Source organism: Nansenia antarctica (genome assembly GCF_963989245.1).
Source record: "Nansenia antarctica genome assembly, chromosome: 12".
Classification (NCBI taxonomy): domain Eukaryota; kingdom Metazoa; phylum Chordata; class Actinopteri; order Argentiniformes; family Microstomatidae; genus Nansenia; species Nansenia antarctica.
In genome coordinates, this window is record NC_137682.1 from 4,961,514 (window position 1) to 4,972,895 (window position 11,382).

At 44.3% G+C, this 11,382-nt stretch overlaps 1 protein-coding gene across 1 annotated transcript; it reads right to left on the minus strand.

The window, feature by feature from the left end:
* Positions 1-2,657: 2,657 nt before the first annotated feature.
* On the minus strand, positions 2,658-9,983 carry angptl4 (angiopoietin-like 4). The gene is made up of 7 exons (XM_080543369.1): positions 9,351-9,983; positions 8,394-8,504; positions 8,199-8,292; positions 5,295-5,408; positions 4,939-5,034; positions 4,187-4,465; positions 2,658-4,045 (listed from the first exon to the last, which is right to left on the minus strand). Exons 1-7 carry the CDS (start codon positions 9,867-9,869, stop codon positions 3,861-3,863), a joined length of 1,398 nt encoding a protein of 465 aa, XP_080399495.1. The 5' UTR covers positions 9,870-9,983; the 3' UTR covers positions 2,658-3,860.
* Positions 9,984-11,382: the final 1,399 nt, after the last annotated feature.

Genomic DNA, 11,382 nt, shown 5'->3' on the forward strand with positions numbered 1-11,382 from the left:
ACCCTGCCTTTGGAGAGAACGGTTGCCATGGTTACTAGTGATTGATGCTCATATTTTTTTTTATATCCTTGGGCGTTGGTGCTTGGAAGTGATTGATGTTACAACCTTGCTCTTACTTACTAGGAGGATCTGCTGTCCTTATGTGAGGCTACAGTAGTGGCCATTTTGTGCACAGGGCTCAGAGCATCAGTCTTTTGGAGGCTATTGGGTTTTAGTTGCCCTCAAAACCTGAAAAGCTTGGACTGTTTTATGTTGTGATGACATGTTACATGTTCAACTAGATGAATGAATCAATGAAGTGTAGTATTCCCCTGTGTGTGAGTGTGCAATTTGTGTGTGTGTGTGTGTGTGTGCAATTTTCATCCACCAACAACACGTTATCTGTGTCTTGCCTTGAAGTCAATGACAAGACTGACAATTTTTGAAAAAAGCAGAAACCTACTGGCACTAGCATTTGATAGAGATAAATCTTGGTCTTGGATTTTGAAGACATGCCTGTCGCTCTCACTCTCTAACGTGATTATGTGAAAGCATGTTAGCAGTAAGCTTGACACATGGACCTAGCCTGCAGTAAGACAACTAAGCTGCTGAAGGCTATGGAATAAGTTAGATCCATGTGCCTCTAATCAGGGCCGGTCCTAGGCATAGGCGAACTAGGCGGTCTAGGCCTAGGGTGCCAAATGCCTGGAGGCATTTAAATAATTTTGTCTCTGAATTTCATGTCTCTATGAAAATATGTCTCAGCCTACTGTCTATGTTTGTCTTGAAACCATTGTTGTCCATCTTTTTACTGTTGAATGTGTGGGTGCTGATGAGGCAGTACTAGTGGTTTAATGTGGTGGTGGTGGTGGTGGCGCCCCTAAAATTACTTCCCCAGTATATAGTCCACAACAACAGTTGGCTATTAAAGACTGCCGGCCTTTATTCAAGCAACAAAAACAGTACTCTGCAGTACTCAGTGACCAACTGGTTTAAAGTTAAAACAATTTAAACTGCAGCATTCAGCATTGTAGAAAAAAAAGAGTTACTGTCTGATTTCTAGTTTTAGTGCCTTTAGTTTTTTATTCTATTTATCTTCTCTTACAAATGGCAAATCAATTATAGGACCCTTTTTAAAAGTGTAGCCTAGTGACGCTGCTGGTGAGACCAGAAACCAGTCGCAGAATCGAAGTTCTCATTTGTCGGAGGCTACCAGTAAGTGACTTGTAAACATACCTTCGTTTTAGGACGTGTTCAAAAGCAAGGACTCTGTTTATCTAGTTATGTGTAGTTATGTGTTTTTAGCATGTCCATGTTCTCTCAGCATGCTGGGATGTTATACAAACGCAGTTAGACGTTCCTAGTGATGTTCCACTGTTAGCCGCTAGCTGTTAGCAGCGTTTGTTGTTTGATCAGTCACTTTTCTCCTGTCGCATTCCCATTCGCTGCACCAACATTCAAATAATTGTGTCGTCTTGATTTTTTTTCCGATTTCAATGTATGACGCATCATTTGAAAGCTTACCATCTGTAGTTTCAGACTATGTAAATAACCGAAAGATTACTTAAGCAAATGGTTTATGATTTCACCAGCTGGCATCATGACATTGTCAAGCCCAATGCACACAGCGTGCGATTTTGTCGCACCGCGAATTCGATTCCATTGTTTTGAATGAGACAATGCACACGGCATGCGATGCGATTTTGTCGCACGACAACATTGGATTCTCCATTCACACCCACACACTTCGGTGGTGTGAATTGAGAATCGAATGTTGTCGTGCGACAAAATCGCACGCCGTGTGCATTGGGCTTCAGACTCATTACACACAGGTAGCTACTAGCCAACTGTCATGCATGTGACCACAGACTACTACTGTTGTCATCACGTGAGTGACACGCCAGATCGCGAGCCCCAGATCGGTGCCTATTTTCTTTCTGGTGCGATCTGCGATCCAGCATTCAGGACCATTCAGGACCAATATATATAGCAGCGATATGCGATATCAATATCGGATCGGGACATCCCCAATATGAAAGGCTGGAATTTAATGCAAACTGGTTAATCACTTATGTGTAGTGGTGCAAAACCACGTCTAGGGACAAGGTGTACTCCTGGACTGAATTCAAACCTTTAGGGAAGGGCTGAATGTTTAACCCGGCCAGTGTGGAAATCAGATGTAATTTAATATTCGGTCAATAGAGACTAAAATTGGAAGACCTGGAATTCAGCCGTACATTCCAATTGCAAACAAAAACCCCAGCAGCCCATCTCAGTTCAGAACTTGTGACATATTTATCTTTCAAGCTGAGGGAGGAATATTTATGTTTTAGATCCATCTGCTGTAAATTTGGGTATTTGGGCCTGTTTCTTAGCTGTGGGCTGTTCAAGGCAAGCATAAGCATGGCTGGGACATTCTTTTCATTCACCTGCCAGCTGGGTAGGAATATGACAGAATTGGTTTAACCCTTACTGTACCAACGACATGGACTTTCCATCTTCTTATCTGTAAGCTGAAGGGTAATATGGTCATTTGTAATATAATGTTACCATGTTGAGTGATTTTGAGTACTATGTTCATTTAAATAGGTGATTTGGATGTTGCTCTCATGTAGTGAATTGCTTGCATTTGAATTATTTCAACTCGATGCAGAATCAGTTTGATCAGAGACCAGATACAGGATTGAAATCACTTTTATTGGCTCATTCAAGCCAAAGATCTGTTTTTTACTCTCTTAAAAAAAACAACAACAGCAATTGTACATCTGAAATAGACAATATAAATTACAAACAGGCGGTACCAGAAACATATATAGATTTTTTTACAGCATTTAAATAAAACAGGAAACAAAAACTTAAGTCACCAACGAAAAACACAAAATGTTAGGATAGGTTACAGTGAAGGTTCTGAAGAGACGGTCCACATTCATTCATACATACATAATTTACAGGAAGAGATGACTCTCGTAAGGGCAGTCAATATGACTGAAGGATAACAAAACAAAAAAGTAAAAAAAACTCAGCAGTGTAGTGGGAGCGTACTTTGATTCAAAATAAAACTGCAGTCAAGTAGTATTACATTGTACAAATGGCAGGAATGGTTTTGGTGCTCCATTGAGTAACATTGTAATACTACCATTGTTGAACATGCTTAACACAAATTCTGTTCTAACGAATACTGTATCCTTTGGATATCTAATGCCATTATGTTCATGTGGAAAAACAGAAATATTGGTTTAAGTCATCATTTGGTCCATACAATTAATGGTTAATGGGCTCTTCTGGGTTGCCCCACCTTCACAACGAAGGCCTCGTACAATGGAGGGCAGTGTTTATGCTGACAGTGCTGCGTGCTAGCTAGAAATCACTGTTCAACCTTGATAAAAGCTTGCTTGCATTAAGAAGCCTATGACTGATGGGTCTTAACATGTGGAGAAATGCTTGGTTTCTTGCAACACCTAACACATGTTGGAACACGCCTCTCTCTAAATAGCACACCTTCTAAAGCTGCACTAACAGACAGAGGCCCGATTCTGCTTTTACAGAGTGATTAATAGTTAATAAATCACATTCTATAGCAGTGACGCAACACGCCTGCTAATTTTTCCACTGCTCCATTCACCTGTACTTTAACAGACATGTCTTTGTCGTTCGGATATCTCTTCAGCAGAGAAAACTGGAGACCTTTTGAAAAACAGAGCTTTGGAAACATGGAGCCCATTCAAGTATGAGTTCTTTTGGCTTTTACGATGGGTCTTGGCTCTGTTGAGTCTCGCTGGGTGAGGCCCTCGACTGAGAGGCATCTAAACCTCCTCATTGGCGGACCACCTCAAACAGTGTTTCAGTTCAGAAAGTTCTGGAGAACCAGCATCAAATTATTTCTATGACTTGTTCTCGATCTCAGCAGGGGCGATCATCATGACGGTGGTCTTCAGGGGGTAGTAGCGGCCCCGCCAAGTCTTCCAAAAGACCCCCTGCTTCCTCTGATGCCTCTGCTTTGGTGGGGGGCTCTGGAAGTATCTGCCATTCAGGTTGGAGCGGCCACAACTGCTGAACCACCAACCACCTAGAAAGAGAAAGGTCAACATTGTGGTTAGATTAGCCAATCAAAGTTACAGTTGGGACTTTTCATCCATACTGGAGTTTGAATCTTTGGGATTTCAACCAATAGTATCCGAGGCTTTAAGGTTAGCAAAGTGAGACGTACCGGAGAGGTGTTTGGCACAGTTGATGTCACTCTTCTGGTCGTTGTCTTGGTCGCGGGTGGAAAAGGGCAGGCCGGAGGCTTCAGTAGTCAGGGCGCTCTCGAGGTTTCCTGTGGAGGTCTCCTGGATGTGGAGGGCGTAGTTAGTCTCCTCCCCGCCGAGACGGAAGGGATAGCGGATAGATTCGGCCTCGTCCCTCCAGTCGGAAAACTGAACTTTGAGAATGTATTCGGCGTCTTTGGCCACAGAGTAGATCTTCTCCAGACCCATCCAGAACTCACCTAGAGAGGAAGAGGGAGATTGACAAGTGTTAAAAGTCTGTCAATTGCTGTGGTGGAATGTGCATCTATCTGTGGCTTAATTAAGGAAAATAATCCAAACAAATTGGGCCAGGTAATCTAAATTGATTGAATTACCGTAGAAGGAAAAAACAGGTGGTTTGATTGCTTCTGGTGCCCAAATCCACCAATGACATTCAAGCTGGAGATTAGACACTTGTTTCTGATCTGGTTTCTACCTATGAGGATCTACCTTATCTCTCTTGACATCTAAAATCCCTGCATTAGTGTTGGTATCACCCCTTGTTAATCAAACTGTATTGATGAGGGATTTTGGCTCAAGTGCTCCGTACTGTTCCATTCATTACTGTAACGGTGGGTGGTACTACTGTGTGAACTCCGGGGTGACCCCGCTAGCTAGCTCCGGAGGAATTCATGTGAGGGAGATGAGAAAAGACAACAGAGGATATATTTACCATTCAGACTGCCAAAGCCGCTCTGGTAGGCCTGCCATAGCTGGTCAAAGTCGACCGAGCCATCCTGGCGCCTCTGAATCACGGTCCAACCCCCTTCTGTACAGAAGAAAGAGAAAGGGAGAGCAAGGGGATTAGTCATGACCATGACCACTTCAATCAGGCAACTGACATACGTGCAATGATGTTTTTGTTAGATACAGAGTGACCCTCTATAGAGTGCTCGAGGGGACTGTTAGAGGCTTTGAGGTATTCTTGTGCTTCCAACTTTGTGATTGATTGTGGGACTAGTTAGCGATTGTTCATTAAGCCTCGTGATAGAACACAAGGTCGCCACCGGCTTGGCTAGCTTCACTTACCAGCTGTCATTTCGCAGAACGCTTCGAAGGGTTGGGAGTTCATTGGTTGAATGGTGTACACTCCGCTTGCTGTCTCACCTCTCAGGAACAACTCGTGGCAATCTGAGGCCATCTCTGAAAGAACAAAAGACAGAGACAACATAGTTAACACAAACAGTTCCTTCACACCTCATATCTCAGCCACCCAGTAAATGTTCAAGGTCTGTGACCTAACAGCTTCTTTGGCCTTTCCTCCTACTCTGGCACACATCCTATTTATAAATAACTCATTCAACACAGTGGTCTCGAAAAGCAAATACTCTTTTTTTGTATTTGATCTTGAGTGCCTTGAACTTCAAACTATCGAGTCGGGTCACAGCCAGCATGGATCTTGTTTGCGAGCTATGGGGCAAAAGTCCACATGCCTCTTTGCCCACTTCACGTGTTATCGTGTTATCAGCAGAGAGATTTCTCACCTCAATTTATGAAATTGGGGGTGGGGGTGGGGGGGGCCCTTGCACAAGTAGTTAAAACCAACACCCTTATGGTTTTGAAAACATTCATGAAGGGCCAGTCATGTAAAACAAAACAAACGTTTACGCCAGACTCAGTTTGGGATCCCATTTGCGTCTCTATTGTTGCTTTGCACCTCTATGAATGATGAATGTTTGCAAATAAAGACGAAGTGAAGTCATCTTATCAGTAGCTAGAAACATAACAAAGATAAGTAAATGCGTAGGGCCCTGACTCTTTCCCCAAACAAAAGAGGACTCCTTGCTTAGTAGTAAACATGACCTTTCTCCCAGTTCCCAAGCAACACCCCCCCCCCCCCCCCCACCCCCACCTCCACCCCCAACCCCCAGCTGCCTGGGCTATTGATTACACACAAGTCTCCTCGCATTCCTCTACCCCCCTCGTATCCCCCTCTCCTGTTTGTCACACCTCCCTCACGTGCAGAGCAGCCAGTCAGTGACGTAGGCATGCATGGCCACTGCATGCTCAGAGAGTGCTCAGAGAATGCCGAGTGAATACTGTTGTTATAAGGCCCCAAACATAGCATCTGAGCATCATGTGATCTCTCCTCTTCTTAATTGAATTACGGTCTATCAATATTGCACTTGGATTTGATTGATATCGTGGTCTTTCTTGGTTTCTAACTTGTTTTCGACCTGACCACAAAACCAAAATAACATCACTCCTCTGGAATGGCCTCTGCGCCCGGAGGCACGAAGTCTGTTAATTAGTGAGAGGGTGGTGGTTGTGGTCTGCCTGTTAGGGTCAGAGGTTCTCCTCAACTTTGGCACACTTCTCATTCATCTGCTGGAACGGTGGTGGGGGTTCATGAGGATGGGAATGGGGGGGAGAAGGGGAAGGAGAGGAGGGGATGTCTGACTCCCTGACAGATCTGGGGGAAAGGTTGTGCATTCTTGAGGGATGTACTAGTGTTGGTTTTATGTGCGTAAAGAGGGGGAGGGTTGGGGAAGGAGCGACAAGGCAAGCGTCTTCAAAACAACAAAGGATGTGTGTACAAAGTTCACCCATCGAAATTAGACCACCTCCCTATCTTCTAGTTCTTTTCTTTCATGTATTTTTCTGGCTTGGGCCCAGAGGAACCTAATCTGAGGAACACAGCATACTAGATTTGCAAAAGGCCCCCCCCACCACACCACCCACCTACCCCCACCCCCAGATTTGTGAGTAATCCCTCTGTGCTTGGGCTCTATTGTGACCCTGATTTAACACTGTCCGAGACTGCTGAACTCTCCCCTAGTTGGAGCCCAGCCACAGGGCTTGTTTCTTTTACGGCATTCCTCAAATCCTGCTGATGTCAGAACTTGCCGTGAGAGGTCTTTTTGTGTTCTGTTGTGTGACTGATCGGTTCCCTCATTTCGTGGCTCTGGGCTACGAGTTCACCTTTCACCTAATTGTCTGTACATTGCCATCAAGACATAATAGTTTGTGAAATTGTGTAAAATCCACTTTTACTATAGAAGTTGTTTTGCTTGCAATTGAGGGGGGGAAATATTTCACCTTTATTTTTTTTTTATTTTTTTTTACATATATAATCTATATTGAAATGAACTAAGAATCATTTGACATATCCTAGTGGCCTGGTCTAGTTAGCATTGGTCTTGAATTCAGGGTGAACAAAGTTAACGATTGTGTGTTCTGGATAGAGATGCATTCACTTCCTCAATTCCTCGACTTTTAACTCTGTGACCCCCCCTGCTCTGTGGAGGACGAAACAGGAACGTGCCTTCAGTTCATTGTCTCATTGGCAGAAAACAGTGTCTCAACTTTTCCCCAGTTGGCCACCATCCAATTCTATACAGCCATGATGAAAGCAAGCATTATGAGTAACCCACTATATGCCTAATTCAGATGAGAACATCTGCCAAACATGGGTGTAAACCAGAAGACGTAACTAGTTTTCACAATCAGTATTTGTGATGACTGACTGAGTCAGACTAGGTTTTCCCTTGTGATTCGTATGAGCCCATCGCCTTTGTTTGTTTTGATGCGATTCAATTGTCGTCATAGATGGATTCAAATGGATCCACGAAGTAGGTGCATGGGGCTACAGTGTTTCAATCTCAAACTTTTATGCTGAAAATTATTTTTCAGCACATTAATTTCTTCACATCATGCAAGTAGTCTACTCATGTCAGCCTTTATTGTTGGTGGCTAAGCTTCTTACTGTCCATTCAAAGCAGGTGGTGGCATATGGCTGGTGTCAGTCTTTGTCTGGGCATCTTAAAACCAATATAATTAACGCAGGGCTCTCAAGTCTCACGCATTGGGCGTGAGACACACGCATTTCAACCCGTTCACACGCCGCATTTCAACCCGTGTGTCTCACGCCCAATGCGTGAGACTTGAGAGCCCTGGTAACGGATTCGACACGAAACACATGGCATTACTTACCGATGGGTGAGTCGCGCTGCTCCACGCTGGCGTTTCGAATGGTGCTGTCATCTGCTTTACGCCTGAAAGCCGGTCTCTCTTTTGTCAACTTAATCTAAAGAAAGCAAAGAAAGAACGTCATTAGATTAGGCCAAAATACATACATACATATTTTAATGCACGTTATTGATATGACAGCATGTTTCTATGCCTTACCTGGTTTTGCAGGGTCCTGATGCGCACGTTCTGCTTGTCCAGTTTCTCTTGCTGCAGTTGGATTCTGTCGACCAGGTCATCGATCCGTTTGTTCTGAGCCTCCAGCATCCACTGAAATAAACACAAGATAACCCATTGTAAGTTTATTTCTACTTTATTGTCCTGTGACTATACCTGTTACACAAATATAACGCTATATTTTACTGCCTGGTTAAATACACATTTTGTGCAACTCTGTGCTTGCATTTTTAATTGGAGTTGGCCGCATTTCATTTCACCCCCCATAGGGCTTTTGTAAGTGTCTATTTTCCAAATGCAAATGTGTATTTGTCTTTTCCAGTTATAACTGCGAGGGAAATATTCAATTTTCCATGATCCCATCCCAGAAAAATACTTTTGCAGATGGCGAGGAAGCACAGGACAGGTGATCTATAGCCTCTCACTCAAGTAAAAAAATAAATAATAATCAGTCAGTCATGCATGGTGCTGATTTCGAAATATCACAGCTGTAAAAAATTATTCACACATTCTCGAACTGATGCATGCAGTGAGTTCCTTTGTCTGGCTACGTTCAGGGAATTGCTTTGCGCGTACTGCTGCGCGCAACACACGCTGGTTAACACCCACCAACGTGCCTTCTGGTACATGGCTGTTCAGGAGTCTATGGAAATAACCCTAGGCCCCCAAATGTTCTTGTCCATCAAAATGTGTTTCACTTAAGATCAAGGCTTATCAAATGAATCCTTTGTTGCAGAAGACCTATGATACTGGTTGTTGAATGTTTGAGTAGTAGCCTTCTAATTAAGCTAATGTTATTAATCAATGAGGATATCCTTTGGTGTTTTGTCATGTTAACAGGAGGCAGTACATGAAACAGGCTACTTGCTTGCTTCATGCTTCACAAAATACTCAAAGTATGAAAGAAAGCTCAGAGGTATAGTGTTATAGTATCCTTACCTGGATGGTGCGAGCATCGCTGTAGTTGCCTTGGCTGTTGCCCCCCATGCCGGGCGGGGGCCCCTCTCCTCCCTGCAGCATGATGCCCTCCACCTTCTCCTCCAGGCGGCTCATCCTGTCGCCCACCTCCTTCCTCTCCTGGTGCATCTCCTCTGCTCTCTCCCTCAGCTCGGCGGTCACGTTGAGCACCTGGCCCTCCCTGTCGTCCAGGCCCTGCACCCTGGCCCTCAGCGCCTGGCCCTCCGCCTGCAGCCGCTGGCTCTCCACGCCCAGCTGGGCCACCGTGCCGTTGAAGCTCTTCAGCTTGGCCGTGATGTCCCTCATCTGGCCCTTGGTCTTGTCCACATGCTCCTTGAGCCCCTGGCCCAGCTGCAGCAAGCCGTGGGCGATCACGTTCACGTCGTCCCAGGCGGCGTACTGGACCCTCTTCTCCTTCCCACTGGCTTTCCTCTCAAAGGGGAAGCCAGAGGCCACCAGGATGGCCAGGCACAGTGTCAGGGTGGCTAGTGTTACCTTCATTGTAGCTTGATTGGTTGGTTGGTTCTTCTTTAGGTTATTTTGTATTGTCAAGTGGTTTGCAGAAGCACAGCTGGATTGTTGAATGCACCCTCTTTTTTCCCAGTTCTGTTCCAAGAGCTCAGCTCCTTGCTTGGTGTGCAGAGGCACTTCTGTTTTATACTGTCAGACACCCTCAACTCCAGCTGGCCAGCTGCTCTGATTGGCTTAGCTGAACAGAGGGGGAGTGTCCAGAGTTCCTCTCGGGTTTCTCTCTCTCCTCTGTTAACTCTTTATGTCAGAGGCTTGGGAGGAGGAGGGATATGATGTAACAATGGAGCCGGTTTCCATCACTACCTATAGAATACAGCTAGAGAGTGATTGCACTTCCCTTCCATTAACGCACGCACGCACCCACGCACGCACGCACGCACGCGGGCAGGCACACACACACACACACACACACACACACAGACACACACACACACACACACACACACACACACACAGACACACACACACACACACACACACACACAGACAGACACACACACACACACACACACACACACACTGTCTTTCTTTCTCTCTCTCTCTCTCTCACACACAGTGTCTGTGTTATACACACACAGTGTCTGTGTTATACACACACACACACACACACACACACACACAGCCCTATGATAAAAGAAAGCTTTGTGAGCCATTAACACCAAAAGTCAGTTTCCTGATATGGATTTTAAGCAAATCACCAGTGTTGGGGAGTAGTGCCACTACATGTAGTTCAACTATCTGTTTAACTGCATTTTGCAATAGCATGGTGGTAGAAATTCAAATCCAAGTTCTATTTCCAATAATTACTTAATGAATAAAATACATGTTTTGCCATGTAGTAGTGTAATAAGGTACTGTCACTAGGCCTACAACTTTCTAAAACATTTTTAAATGTAACTATTATTCCAGCCCTTGAACTTCAAATGTCCCTACTATATACAGTGATTTAATGGCCCTCTCTTCTAATGTAATAGTATGTAGTTCTATGGTTAGTATGCAGTATATAAGTAATCAGTAGGCAATATGAACTTTCGGACATGCCCCGAAAGTGTTCACTACCCCTTCCCATAACCCATAACGACACACACACATTCTCTTCCCACAAGATAACAAGTGATTGTGTTCAATACAGTCTTAAGTTTAACACAACAAGCTATTTAATGTCTTCTTAGCAGTACAGACACTATAACTGACCTTTTGTGTTTACAAACATCTTCCCTTTGTTACTAAAATATGCGCTTGCTTGTTTGTGTCTTCTGTGACGTAAAGTTCAACTGGTCCTCTGAATCAAGTACTTGATCAACCACATGTCATGACATAAGTACTGTAGATATTAGAATGTATGATGCCTAATCGCATGGGCTTGGATAAAGTGAACCAGGCTGAGATTATGTGAAGTCATTGGCACTACTAGAAGACGTCAGAGAGAACATTATTTGGCCTTAGGTGCTCCTCTGTAGCCCTACTGTGAGGCAGGAGTAGT